General features: G+C 53.0%; 6 protein-coding genes and 1 non-coding gene across 7 annotated transcripts; 4 read left to right on the top strand and 3 right to left on the bottom strand.

Moving 5' to 3' along the window:
- Positions 1-19: 19 nt before the first annotated feature.
- M431DRAFT_90674 (hypothetical protein) lies at positions 20-4,598 on the top strand (the record flags this gene model as incomplete). The annotated part of the gene is made up of 3 exons (XM_024924175.1): positions 20-430; positions 508-2,189; positions 2,258-4,598. The coding sequence occupies 3 exons, from the start codon at positions 20-22 to the stop codon at positions 4,596-4,598; spliced, it is 4,434 nt and encodes a 1,477-aa protein (XP_024772410.1).
- Positions 4,599-5,029: 431 nt separating this feature from the next.
- Positions 5,030-6,735, bottom strand: M431DRAFT_510001 (hypothetical protein). Its single transcript, XM_024919395.1, has one exon. The coding sequence runs from the start codon at positions 6,344-6,346 to the stop codon at positions 5,429-5,431; it is 918 nt and encodes a 305-aa protein (XP_024772409.1). The 5' UTR covers positions 6,347-6,735; the 3' UTR covers positions 5,030-5,428.
- A 1,215-nt stretch (positions 6,736-7,950) lies between these two features.
- On the top strand, positions 7,951-8,662 carry M431DRAFT_89828 (hypothetical protein; the record flags this gene model as incomplete). The annotated part of the gene is made up of 3 exons (XM_024924068.1): positions 7,951-8,043; positions 8,175-8,533; positions 8,599-8,662. 3 exons carry the CDS (start codon positions 7,951-7,953, stop codon positions 8,660-8,662), a joined length of 516 nt encoding a protein of 171 aa, XP_024772408.1.
- Positions 8,663-9,487: 825 nt separating this feature from the next.
- On the top strand, positions 9,488-9,932 carry M431DRAFT_58435 (hypothetical protein; the record flags this gene model as incomplete). Its single annotated transcript, XM_024921521.1, has 2 exons — positions 9,488-9,737; positions 9,853-9,932. Coding segments are annotated over 2 exons (330 nt in total), but the record flags the coding sequence as incomplete, so codon positions are not given.
- Positions 9,933-9,992: 60 nt separating this feature from the next.
- M431DRAFT_509997 (hypothetical protein) lies at positions 9,993-11,668 on the bottom strand. The gene is made up of 2 exons (XM_024919394.1): positions 10,998-11,668; positions 9,993-10,891 (listed from the first exon to the last, which is right to left on the bottom strand). The coding sequence occupies exons 1-2, from the start codon at positions 11,333-11,335 to the stop codon at positions 10,240-10,242; spliced, it is 990 nt and encodes a 329-aa protein (XP_024772406.1). The 5' UTR covers positions 11,336-11,668; the 3' UTR covers positions 9,993-10,239.
- M431DRAFT_t134 lies at positions 11,607-11,678 on the top strand. The gene has a single exon. It is a non-coding gene; the product is annotated as a tRNA-Gly (tRNA).
- A 140-nt stretch (positions 11,679-11,818) lies between these two features.
- M431DRAFT_509996 (hypothetical protein) lies at positions 11,819-13,473 on the bottom strand. Its single transcript, XM_024919393.1, has 3 exons — positions 13,229-13,473; positions 12,794-13,123; positions 11,819-12,713 (listed from the first exon to the last, which is right to left on the bottom strand). The coding sequence occupies exons 2-3, from the start codon at positions 13,018-13,020 to the stop codon at positions 12,146-12,148; spliced, it is 795 nt and encodes a 264-aa protein (XP_024772405.1). The 5' UTR covers positions 13,021-13,123; positions 13,229-13,473; the 3' UTR covers positions 11,819-12,145.
- Between the last annotated feature and the right edge of the window lie 306 nt (positions 13,474-13,779).

Here is a 13,779-nt window from a genome sequence, read left to right as displayed (position 1 = left end):
CGCCGAGGTCTGTATAGAGATGGCAGACCCTGGTGAAGAGAAAGAGATACAGACGCCCAAGGCTGTTACAGAGGGCCACGCGATCAGCATTCAATCCGCGTCTGAGAGCCGTGGCATTGATTCCGATAGTGAAAAAGCTGCCCACGTGAGCGAGAAGCACGACGATGAAATTGGACGAGTTGAGTCCAGGTCCGACCAGGAAGATGATGCACCCAAGGAGCCTCTCGCTACCACCAAGAGCCATGCTACCGATGCCAGTGTGGTCGTGAATGCTGCTGCAGAATATGCGGCGAAGCCCTGGTACAAAAAGCTCAACCCCATGCGCTGGGGCGGTATACCAGAGATTCCCAAGGAGCGGATAGTCTCTCGAGAGTACCAGGCTGGTTTCTTTAGCAGACTCACCTTTTATTGGATGAACCCTCTCATGACAGTGAGTTTTTGACCCAAATTGGGATCCTTATCCACGTGGCGGATGAGACATGCATTAGCTAACTTATTGTTTCACAGACAGGATATAAGCGCCAGCTGGATAAGCAAGACATTTGGATCGTCAATCCCGACAGAGCGGCTGAGCCAATGACGCTCAAAGTGAAAGAGGCCTTCAAGAGACGAGTTCAAAATGGACAAAAACGACCTTTACTTGGTGCTTTACACGAAAGCTTCACGTTTGAATTCTGGCTCGGCGGTGTTTGTTCGCTCATCGCAACCATCATGCAGGTCCTGTCCCCGTTTATTCTCCGCTACCTGATTCAGTTTGCAACCGATGCCTACGTAGCTCACGTCAGCCACGGTCCTGCTCCTCATATCGGACGCGGTCTTGGTTTGGCCATTGGCGTTACCGTCATGCAAGTAATCCAGAGTGTGTGTATCAGCCATTTCATCTACCGAGGCATGATGATGGGAGGCCAAAGTCGTGCCGTCCTGATTAGCATGATTTACGAGAAATCTATGGTCATCTCGGGTCGTGCCAGGGCTGGCGGTGTCAAGGAAGCTATTATGCCAGAGACGAACGAGCAGGACGAAAAGGACAAGGGCAAGGACACGGAAAAGGACGATGGCAAAAAGAAGAAGGGAAAGAAGGGAGCTCCAATGCAGGATGGTCTGGGCTGGGGCAATGGGCGCATCACCAACTTGATGAGTGTCGATACCTATCGTGTTGATCAAGCTTCGGCCCTTTTACACATGACCTGGACTTCCCCTGTCGCCTGCATCATCACACTCGTTCTGCTGTTAGTCAATCTGACGTACAGTGCCCTTGCCGGTTTTGGGCTCCTCGTCATTGGTGTTCCTCTCATCACCAGGGCTATCCAATCCCTCTTTCGTCGACGAAAGGATATCAACAAAATTACCGACCAGAGAGTGTCTCTTACCCAGGAAATTCTGCAATCCGTCCGATTTGTCAAATACTTTGGCTGGGAGAAGGCCTTTATCGACCGCCTCGCCGAGATTCGCTCCAAAGAAATCTACTCCATCCAGATCCTGCTCGCCATCCGCAATGCCATCAATGCTGTCAGCATGTCCATGCCCATCTTTGCCTCGATGCTGTCCTTCATCACCTACTCCCTGACCAACCACGGCTTGGCGCCAGCCGAAATTTTCTCTTCGCTGGCTTTGTTCAACGGTCTTCGAATCCCTCTCAACTTGCTGCCTCTTGTCCTTGGCCAAGTGATTGATGCTTGGTCCTCTCTTCAGCGAATTGAGCAATTCCTCCTTGAAGAAGAGCAGGAAGAGGACGTTACCCTCAAGCCTGAGGGAGAGCATGCAATTGAACTCATCGACGCGTCCTTTACTTGGGAGAGAACCCCAACCAAGGAGGCCGACAAGGGAGCTGCCGGTAAGGATAAGAAGCACGCCAAGAAACCAGAGGTTCCCAAGGAGACTGCCCAAGCTGCATCTGGCGATGACTCTAGCACGCTGGTGGAAGAGCGCGAGCCCTTCAAGCTGCAAGATCTAAATCTGCAGGCCGGTCGAAACGAACTGATTGCTGTTATCGGTACTGTCGGCAGTGGCAAGAGTTCTTTGCTTGCTGCCTTGGCTGGTGATATGCGCAAGACAAATGGTGACGTGGTTTTCGGTGCATCCAGGGCCTTCTGTCCTCAATATGCCTGGATTCAGAACGCCTCATTGCAGAACAACATTATCTTTGGTAAGGACATGGATAAGGACTGGTATAAGGAGGTTATTCGAGCGTAAGTTTACTTTACCCCTTGAACCCCACTACTGCTATACTAGAAGGCTAACTTGTTTCCTTTGATAGATGTGCTCTTCAACCTGATCTCGACATGCTTCCCAATGGTGATATGACTGAAATTGGTGAACGCGGTATCACAATCTCTGGTGGCCAGAAGCAGCGTCTTAACATTGCTCGCGCCATCTATTTCGACGCCGATATTGTCCTCATGGATGACCCCCTCAGTGCCGTTGATGCCCATGTTGGTCGTCACATCTTTGATAATGCCATCTTGGGTCTCCTCAAGGATAAGTGCCGTATCCTCGCCACCCATCAACTGTGGGTTCTTTCTCGCTGTGACAGGATCGTCTGGATGGACGGCGGTAAGATTCAGGCCGTCGATACTTTTGAGAACCTGATGCGAGATCACAAGGGCTTCCAAGACCTGATGGAGACGACTGCCGTTGAAAAGAAGGAGGAGGACGAAGATGAAGATGATGAAGACAAGCTCAAGCAGCTCACGCTGACTGAGACTGCTGAAGCTCGCAAGAACAAGAAGAACAAGAAAGGCGCGGCTCTCATGCAACAGGAAGAAAAGGCTCAAGCTAGTGTGCCTTGGTCTGTGTATGGCGCATACGTCCGCGCCTCCGGTACCCTGTTCAACGCTCCATTGGTCATCTTTGTCCTTATCCTCTCTCAAGGTGCCAACATCATGACCAGCTTGTGGCTCTCGTACTGGACCTCGGATAAGTTTGGACTGTCAATGGGTCAATACATCGGCATCTACGCCGCTCTCGGTGCCCTCCAGGCTATGCTCATGTTCCTCTTCTCCGTCATGCTGTCTATCCTGGGTACCAACTCCAGTAAGGTCATGCTCCGCGAGGCAATGTTCCGAGTCCTGCGTGCTCCCATGTCCTTCTTCGACACCACGCCGCTGGGCCGCATCACGAACCGTTTCTCCCGTGATGTCGATGTCATGGACAACAACTTGACGGATGCCATCAGAATGTACTTCTTCACGCTCTGCATGTGTACTGCCGTGTTTGCTCTCATCATTGCCTACTTCCACTATTTTGCTATTGCCCTTGTGCCCCTGTATTTCTTGTTCATTGGAGCTGCGTCGTACTACCGTGCGTCGGCCCGAGAGGTCAAGCGTTTCGAATCGGTCCTTCGATCGACAGTCTTTGCCAAGTTTGGCGAGGGCCTTACGGGAGTGGCTTCGATCCGTGCTTACGGGCTCAAGTCCCGATTTATCAAGGATCTTCGTGACTCGATTGATGAGATGAATGGCGCTTACTTCCTGACCTATTCTAATCAGCGGTGGCTGTCACTCCGGTTGGATCTGATTGGTAACCTGCTCGTGTTTACCGTCGGAATCCTTGTCGTCACATCGCGATTTAGCGTCAACCCTTCCATTGGTGGTCTGGTTCTCAGTTACATTCTGTCTATTGTGCAGATGCTGCAGTTCTCTATCCGCCAACTGGCTGAAGTAGAGAACGGCATGAACGCTGTCGAGCGTCTCCGCTACTATGGTAACGAGCTTGAAGAGGAGGCTCCCCTCCACACCGTCGATGTTCGCGAATCTTGGCCTGAAAAGGGAGAGATTGTCTTTGACAATGTCGAGATGCGTTACCGAGAGAATCTACCTCTTGTGCTCAAGGGCCTGTCCATCCACATCAAGGGCGGAGAGCGCATTGGTATCGTCGGCCGTACCGGTGCCGGAAAGAGTTCCATCATGAGCACTCTGTTCCGTCTGGTCGAGATCTCCGGAGGCTCCATCTCCATCGATGGCATTAACATCGCCACCATTGGCCTGTTTGATTTGCGTTCCCGTCTTGCTATTATTCCTCAGGACCCGACACTCTTCCAGGGCACTGTCCGCAGCAACCTTGATCCCTTCCACGAGCACACCGATTTGGAGCTCTGGTCTGCTCTTCGCCAGGCCGATCTCGTCCCCGCGGATGCCAACATGGAAGACCGCAAGACAGACCCCTCGCGCATCCATCTCGACAGCGTCGTCGAGGAAGACGGTCTCAACTTCTCGCTCGGTCAGCGCCAGCTCATGGCGCTTGCGCGAGCACTCGTCCGCGGCTCCCAGATCATTGTCTGCGATGAGGCCACGTCCAGCGTCGACATGGAGACGGATGACAAGATCCAGCGCACCATGGCCACGGGTTTCAAGGGCAAGACGCTCCTTTGCATCGCCCATCGTCTGCGCACCATCATTGGCTACGACCGCATCTGCGTCATGGACGCCGGTCAAATCGCCGAGCTGGCCTCTCCTCTAGACCTGTGGAAGATGGAGGGCGGGATCTTCAGGAGCATGTGCGACAGAAGCGGCATTCGCGTCGAGGATATTGAGAGTGCCAAGCTGGAGCTGGATCAGTTGGATGCTGCTACTGCCGCTGCCGCTGCCACCAGCTCATGAAAGAAATGATGATACCCCCCACACAAACCCCCTTATTTTCATCTGAACCTGTTTTTTCCCTTCTTCTTCTTCTTCGTCTGGGGTTCATGAAATGGAGAGCGCTCATGTAGAGCAATCCTAAAAGTTTTACGTCATGGTTAATTTATGTTTTGATGAATTTAATGTGTGCTTCTTTATGTTTAATAGACGGGGGAGGCAAAGGTTATAAAGGTGGTACTACCTATGCATGACGGATGGTGGGAGGATGGTGAAAGGCACACCTCATAAAATAGAAATTAATCATTCATACATACCTCACAATCCTCTTCCTCTTGTGAATTAAGATCATCTCTAGCAGCATCTACTTGTTCAATCCCTAGACAGACGTAGATCACTTCACTAAGACAAACACAGGACTCATGCAGAATAAACATAATCATCAGCCCACTACGGCATGTATTAAAGTATTGCAGTTGACGTTAAGACAAAAACAAGCTATATACTCGAATAAAAAGATGGCGCTCCAAAAAAAAATAAACGATGCTACAAAGTTGTTCACAAAGCCGCACAGTCCTCCCATCTAAGCTGCTGACGGAAGAAAAATAAAAATTCAAGCCCCCTCCCAGCCTGCTTTACACAAGTCTTCTTCCCCAAAGGCCCAACCGAAAAAGAGTCAGATAAAGTAAATAAATAAAAACATCATACACTTGTTCATCATTGACGCCATGAATCCCCAGTCTTTTTCATACTTGATATCAAAGACCCAAACACTTTGCGTATACTGTTGGTAGCAAAAGTATTAGTTAGAAATGCGCCGAAATAAGAAAAATAAAAACTCCAGACAAGGGCGATTAATATCGGTGTCGAGGACTGCCGCTGCCTCTTGGACCAGAGTTCGGAGGCATCTGTGGCGGAGGAAGGCTTCCAGGCTCGTCGGCAAGCAAGTCTTCGAGGTAGGCGCTCGGGGCTCGCTGGCCTGGCTGGCGAGTGTTCAGGTTCACAGAGCTGCTGCTCATGTCTCTTCGGGGCGTGAAGTGAGGAGAGTCCGGGGGCGACGGGCCCATGAGCGAGTTCCTCGAGCCGTTGGGGTGGCTCATCGAGTCGGGTCGCAGATTCGTCAAGCTGATGGAAGGACCTTGCTGTCCACCGGGTGATGAGTTTCCAGCAGCGTAGAACCCAGAAGGCAAAAAGGTCGAGCCGCGACCGCCCGGAACGTTGGATCCGGCAGCGGTAGGCGAGAAGAACAGGTTGGACTGGCTGGGGGCGGCAGACGGCGTCATGGTGTTTCGGTTGGTACGACGAACGCCGCGGCCACTGCCGGCGGGAGGAGGAGCAGGCGAGGCATGGTCGGAATACTTGTAGAAAGGCGCGGGAGGTGCCGGGAAGCCGGTCTTGTTGTTAGCCTCGTGCTGGGCCAAGGCGGCACGGCGAACAGAGCGGTGCAGGAGGAAGCTGACGATGATGCGCCAAAGCAAGACGCCGATGAGGAAAGCGCCGAGGATGGCGCCAACGGCGATGAAGACGGTTCCATCCGGCGCACTCGAGTGCTGCATGAAGGGCGCATTCTTGGTCGGCGGCACGGTTGGGGGAGGATATGTCGGGACGTTTCCTCCGGGTTTTGTCAGCGTCGGGAGGCCAGTCGGGCCTGAATCATTGCCGCCGCTGGACGAGGAAGAACTTTGCTTGTTGTTGTTGTTGTTGTTCTGGGCCAGGACCGGAGAGGCCAGGACGGCAACAGCCAGAGTCGACAAGAAGTTGGAGGCCCGCATGTTTACTGAGGCGTAATGCTGTATCCTTGTGGACAAACGAAGTGTACTGAGGCGCAATGCGAGCCGTCGAGTTTGAGCGCTGCTCTTTATGAAACACGGTCAAAACGAGGGTAAACAAAATCGGATCGTTGGCGAGGAGGCCGTTGCTCGTATGTCGCTTTTGGCGTTTGGACGGAAACAGGACGAAAGCGTCAGGATGCATGCAACAGCGAATGGAGGCTGAAACGAGACCGGCAATGGGTGGCCGTAACGAACGTCGCGGGAGAAACACAATTCGATGCGAAGTGAAGCGATTCGAAGCGACCGGAGACGCAACGCCGAACAAACCCGGGCAGAGTTGACGGATCGAAGCGTTTTGCTGACGAGGGTTGATGGGGAGGGAAAAAGACGGCACGAATCCAATCCAAAGAGGCTGCGCGTGTTTTGCACTTGACCTCAACTCCTTTTAGGCCAGGGCAACCGACAGCTGGCGTTGAGCTGCAGTGCTCACTGTAGGCCGGCAATTAGTGGCGGGCTACGGGCGTCAGCGGCCTGGACACACTGTGCGGGCTCTGGAACGCAGCGCCAATGGCGGCAGGTTACAGGGCGGGAGTGGCTGAGCGCGGCCCCTCTGCGCGCTGGAGAAAAGCTCGTATCGGCGTGATGGCAGGTGGCCTTACAGTGCGCATTTGGGGGAGACTGGCTCTGGATCTGGACGGGATGGAAGCTTTTTTATTTCTCCGCGTTGGAATCTGACTACAAATATTTGCTCAAAAAAACGACAGAGAGAGACGAAAAATTGGATTCCTCGGTATAATGCAGTCTCTTTAGCAATCTGAAGGGGCATCTCAACAGGGCTATTATTAGTACATGGAGATGCGGGTTGTGCATACAAAAAAGACTAGTACTGTAGTCCATTGAATGCGGATTTCAACGTCGCAAAACTTCACTCGACGAATGGCTTGTCCTTCCTTGCACGGAATCCCGTATAGCCATCTCCACCATGAGATGCTTCTTTTAGCCTAGCATTTGGGGTGCCTTGCAGGTTCTCGATACAGATGGAGCGCCTCGTATTGCTAGCAGCGTGGCGGTATGCAATACACTGATGTGCCAATGTGTCAGTCAGTCAAGATGCTGATGGACCAGAGGGGCAGGTGGACAACAGTCATCAAGCGGGTAGGAAAAAGTCTACTTATGGACATTCTGAATTTATTGTGAGGGACATGATCGAATAACCAGTTGAGATGCTATTTATTGTGTCCTTGGTAAGAAAAGCATATTTTTTTTCTATATAAAAGATCATCTAATGCATCATCTCGTTTCAGGTGCGTACCTCGTACCTTGATACAAGCAAACAATGTTTCATCGCCCAGCGACCCGGCGCACGTGACTCTGACGTTGGCTCAGCCGCTGGACTGGCGCTACCGCCAAATCCCAGCCTTTCAGCAGAGCGTCATCACCAAGCCGACTAAAGCCTCTCCAACCTACAATCAATCCATCCTCTCGTCGAACGCCGCATCTTCATCGCCCGCCTTTTCTCCATTCAGCGCCTTTCATCGCCGCAGCTTAATCTCTTCTCTCTTCTGTATTTTTCCCCCGACTCTCCGAACCTCGACTTCGACAGCATGGAGGAAGAGCGCCTCTGGAAGTTTAGGAAGCCTGAGTGGTTGAACAGCATCTGGGCCCGGAACGCTGGCGTCTACGGTGCCGGAGCTTTGGTGAGTTTATTCCCATCCTGCCGAGTCTCAGCACCTCATTATCTTTTATTCTGCGAGAGAAACTTCTCCGGGCCTTTGTCGACAAGTCCACGGCTCCCCCAGAAGCCGCTGGCTGACGTATGCATTCGCAGTTCTCCCTCGCCTTCTATGTCATGCTTGACTCCGCCGTCTGGTCCAAGTCGGCCAAGAACGGCTCCAATGTCCACGTGAAATTCGTCGACTGGCTGCCGCTCATCTTCTCCAGCCTGGGCATGCTCATCATCAACTCGGTCGAAAAACAACGCCTCAGCGCCGACTCTTTCAGCTATAGTGGATCTGGTGTCGCATGGAAGGCGCGTGTGGTCTTGTTCCTGGGATTCGCGGCCCTTGCCGGCGGCATGGCCGGAGGTGTCACCGTCTTTGTCCTCAAATTTGTTGTTCCTGGAGTCGGCATGCCGGCCCTGAGCATGGGCATTGAGAACCTTGTCAGCAACGCCCTCGTGGGCTGCAGGTACGTACAATCCATTCGGCGGTTGGTTATGAGGTGCATCAGCTAACTTTATATCGCACCTTTAGCTCTGTCGTCTTGTGGATCAGCCAGAACATGGAGGACGAGTTCACCTACAACCTCTCGCTTTAACTGACTGGACCTTGTACTGCGCGCAAAAGAGGGGAGCAAGTGAGGAGCAAGTGTCGGCGAATGTCTTTGGATCACGGGCGTAACTTGGGGCTCTTGGGAAGGGTCTGGATTTCTTGTTTTTTATTTCCCTTTTGGCACACGCGCGCGCGCATACGCAGAGACTTTAACAAGGCGCAGCTAGTGATGATTTAAGCCTTTGTTTCTTGTACGAATCGAAACGATCAGTTTGCTGTATGAATTTGAACTTGGGCCATGTTTCATATTGTATGGCCAAGAAATTGGCAATGCATTGGTGTTTGTAGCTGAGCATGTTGAAGGTTACTCTCCCTTCGAAAATCAAGCAGAATTCAGGCCTTTTATAAATAATTTCCAGAATCTTTAGAAAATGAACCCACAAAAAGCACTGCAGGGGGGCGCCATTGCAGTTGAGGCTATCAAAGCAGGGCCAACTTAGTATGGAGTACAAACTGCAGAGAGCTGTCACTGCTAGCGCTATCCACCAATAACTTTTTCTGGTCCATCAATGGCCATCCAATCCTCTTCAGTAAACAACAAACATAAACAAAGAAATACCCTTGCATTCTCCTTCAACACTGCATACTACAGATTGGCGCATATTCCGTTACTATCGCCTTTTATTATATTTCATCGACGCTATAGCACATCATCCGTACCGCCATCATCGATACTGCGCTTCCCTCCAATTCCTACTCCCGCTTTCCAAGACATACAAAGAAAAAAGCCATGAACGAGCGAACCCGCAGCGCCGGATCCTCGCGCACGACCAGAAGTTCCGGCCTGGCCGCCGCGAGCAGCAGCAACAGCGCCAACGGCAGCAAGACGAGCCTCTTCCGGAGCCACTTCATCAGGCGGCCCAACGCCGCTACGTCGGCCGATCCCGAGGGCGTCGTGCGCCAGGACGGCGAGACGACGCAGCAGCAGCAGCAGTCCGAGGCAGCGGCGGAGCTGGTGGTGCGCGATCAGCACGGCGAGGTTGAGATTGGGAACCCTCCGACGCCGGTGGTGGACGACGAGGAGGAGTTGCAGGCGTTGGAGTATCAGCAGGAGAACGAGAGTGAGGAAAACACCTTGAGCCCCAATTGCTTTCTTTGTTGTTCTGCGTTTATTGGTTTTCTTTCTATATGCGGCGGGAGTTTTTGCTAACTAGGTACGTACTTGTTTTCGTCTAGGAGAAAAGCAGCGCTTGGCAGAGGCCATTCGCCATTACCAAATCAGCCACAGCTCCATGGCCGATCAACCAGACGGTGAGTTGAATCGCATTCGCACTTGTGGGATGAAGGTTGTTGGCTGACGTTCTGTGTCAAATTCAGCCCTTTTCGAGGCGGTCCGCGAGAGCAACAGGAGCAAGGTCAGCGCATTGGCCGAAGACAACTGGATGTTCGAGCCGGAAGAACAGCCGCGCATATCATGAACGACGACGACAATCAGCGTTAATTTTGCTCCTTTTCTATCCACCCCGCCGTTATGACTATGATACATGAATGATTCTATTTCGTCGCTGCCGATTCAAGCAAGATATGAGAAGAAGATGATGATCAAGAAGAAGAAATTGCTTCTTAGTCTAGCCCTTCAGCAGCGGGAGCGTCTGCTCCACGCAGCCCCGGCCGCCGTGTCTGTTGCGGCGGCGCGGCACCACCTCCACCAAACAGCCCGCTCATCATGTCCATCAGGGGGTTGCTCTGTCGCGGCTTCTGTATGCCAAAGTACATCTCGCCAATCATCTCCAGAGGCTCCGCCCACGCCTCGGCCTCGTCGATCTGCGTCGCATACTTGGACACCAGACCCTTGTAGACTTCGGGAGCCCCTCGCTGGATGGCCAGGAGCAGCAGGCCCAAGAAGTTGAGCAGCGGGAGGCTAGGGAAGATGCGAACGTCGGAGGTGGCGCTAGAAACGTCTTGGACACCGAGGGTCGGGTTGTCGTTTGTGAGGGCGCTGGCGAAGAGTCGATAGCTGGTGGTGGCGGCGCGGACGTTGCCGACGAGGAGGTAGGGGAGGACAGCTCGCGCCGCAAAGTGCGGTGCCATGTGGGCGTCTCCTTCTCTGTACCAAGCATACTCCATGTTGAAGAGCACTTCTGGCGAGTCCTTGGTTCCCAGTATCAGGTGCCGTTCGGCCTCGTATGTCTCGTGCTCTTCAGCGTATAGTGAGCCAGCAACATGGTGCAGCTCGGGGTCGCCCGCAGGGTACTCGCCAAACTTGGAAGACCATCTAATGCCAGGCCATAACTGTCAGCCATCGTATAACGTAACATACGACCACCAGCCCCAGCACCACACATATATGGCAAACCTCCCCCAAAGACTTTTTTACTCACCCCATGCTCTCAGTAATAAACTTCTTCCTTGTGGGCTCTTCCGGATCAAACAGCCGCAGACACGTCAGCAGTCTGCCCTTGCTCGTCGCATCCGGCTTCAGCTCGGCCTGCTTATACACGTCCACCATCATGACACACAGATCGCCGCCGCTGCCGCCCTGCGCCGCCTTGAGCAGCGACTGCGCGACGCTGTAGAGGATGTCGATTGCCGCGGGCCAGTTCTGCGTCTTGATGTAGCGCGAGGCGGCGACTCGCGTCTGCTGCTGCGCTTCGTAAAAGTCGCCCTCGGCGATCTTTTCCTGCAGCCGGGCGACGATGCGTTCGACTTTGCTGGCCATGGCGGGAGGCGGAGACGGTGCTCGAAAGCTCAGCTGTAGAGAGAGGGAAAGTCTTTCTTTTCCTAGAAGCCGAGGTGGAGTGTGGCCAAGGTTTGGGTTGTGGTTTAGGAGAAGGAAAGTGTTCGTGTTCTAAGAGCTATGATGGATAGAGAGGATGGAGGGGTAGCAGCAGGCTTGGGTGGGATTTGCAACCAACCTACTGTAGCTCCAGTTTCTTCCCTCTATAAGCCTGAATTATAGAATCGAACTCCAAACCTATTACATCATCACAGCGCGAATAGTGTAGCGGTTAGCATGCATGCTTCCCAAGCATGCGACCCGGGTTCGAGTCCCGGTTCGCGCATCTCTTTTTGCCTTTACGCAGTCTGCTTCACGTCTTGTTTTTCTTTTTGCTTGCAGACATCTCACTCAATTCAGCTTCTATTCTGTTTCTCTAGTTAGTAGCGGGGGAGTGGTCTTTGCAGTTCTAGAAAGAAATGGAGCATTAAGTGGACCGGCTCTCAGTTTTACCAACAGGTACTGAGTCAAGCAACATCAATCAGCTTCGGGAATTAACAGGAAGGCCTACGGCCGTGTACCCAAAAGGATATTGCTTAACTAGCATATTGCTACGTACGTTTATCATAAAGACGGCCGTTCTATATTACATTGTTGCCCTTTGATGTGCCAACCCAGAGTTAAAACCCACGGCACTCGCCTTCTGGTTTTATACTCCAGCCTCGAGCTACGAAATACCAAGTTTCCCTTGAAAAAGTTTCCAGGTTTATAAAAAAAAAAAAAAAATCCCCTGGCATGTTTATTCCTTACGTATCAGTGAGCCCAAGTGCTACCCGATGGCCTTCTTCCCTTCTCGTATAGCCATTTATTATTAAGTCCAATGCTCGTCCTCTTGCCTCCCGCTGGGCTTGGTGAGGTAGGGTCAGAGAAGATGTTGGACGAGGTGCTCGCGCCAAAGGAGCCCGGCGATCCAAAAGATGTCCTCCTATTGTTCATACCGTTGACGCTCTGGAGGAGAGGGTTCCCAATGGGGGAGAATTGGGAGAGCGCGCCAGCAAAGCTCGGGGGAAGAGGTTTGGTGATGTCGCCTCCTCGACCATCCAGAGGAGAGCCAGGATAGCTAGCTCTACTTCCCACTGAGCCCGCAATGGATGGTGTTCGTGAATATCGCGGAGGTGTGCTGAATTTTGCCTCGGGCGTAGGTGCGACCACCGACGGATCGAGTCCCAGCAATTTTCGCTGGGTAGCCGTCAACGGGATATCGGAGAGCTCGTCTTTCGGCCGAATGAGCGGCAGACATGCCATGCCAATCTGGATGAAGGGGAGGAGCTGGGCGAGAAACCAGGCCCATCCGAGGTACAGTCGGAGTGGCTTGGGCAACCTAAATCGTCGATCTGGTGTTAGAAAATGCACCATTCATGTGCTGGAATCCCAGCCGTCGGCTCTCTTGTTTCTTCTCACATTTGCGCGTCTAGCTTGAACTTGGCTAGCAACTGAAGGGACCACATAGCCAGCAAGGCGACAATGTTGTAGGCAATCCGCCGCACGTTCTTCTCGGAGAAGTTGGTAGCATCGCGACGTCTGGTGATTTCGTCAAGTCGAGGGTGCCTCCACGTGCCTGGGCTGTCGGTAGCTGTGGCCGCCGTAACTTGCTTCACGGGCGTGGTCGCCCTGGCCAAGCTCGACATTCTGAGGAATTGTGAGCCCAGAGGACACGGAGAAACGATCTGTGGGGGATTGAACAGTAACCGGTCGGCGATGAAACAGTATGGATGTGTCTATTCAGTTTTCCTGATGCGGGCGTTGGTAAGCTAGGCCAACTTCACGAGACTAGGCGCAAGCAAACAAGGGCAGAAAAAAAATCAGAGCGAGAGTTGGAGGACGTGTTGGACATACAAAGACGGTCGCAGGTTGCCGAAGAGAGGCTGAGCCTCGCGCAGATTCACTAGATTCGTTAGTACAGCCAGAGGAGGGGAGGGAACAGTGGCCAGGGCGGCCGTGAGCTTGTGATGCTCAGTGTTGTTTATGTTTGCATAGTAACTTGAACGTCGTGAGAGCAACTGGGAAGATTGGCTGTGCAGGGGTGATGCAAAGCACTGGAGAGGTGAGCCGGCAGCGGCACTGTAGGCGCACGGGCCCGCACATTTACAAGGGCCCTTCGGTGGTCCATTAAAATTCCCATAGCGGCATCACCCAGCGCACCTCTCACTGAAGGCTCGAATTTGGAGGGCACTTCACGATGGGCACTTAGAAGGGACGGCCGGTACCTAGCTGCAAGGTACCGCGCCAGTTGACTACGGGCACGTCGGTACCTATGCGCACGCCCGCGACAAGTACCCGTCGTCGCTCAAAACCCGCAGCTAGGGCGAGGCAAGGTCATCGCAGGGCGAATTGGCTTTTTGCTGCTAGCCTTATTGGCAATGCGCGTACGTGCGCCTCGTGCTTGA

The sequence above is a fragment of the Trichoderma harzianum genome (assembly GCF_003025095.1).
Source record: "Trichoderma harzianum CBS 226.95 unplaced genomic scaffold M431scaffold_9, whole genome shotgun sequence".
Classification (NCBI taxonomy): Eukaryota; Fungi; Ascomycota; class Sordariomycetes; order Hypocreales; family Hypocreaceae; genus Trichoderma; species Trichoderma harzianum.
Note: the sequence above shows the minus strand (reverse complement) of the source record. Positions and strands in the feature narration are given on the sequence as shown.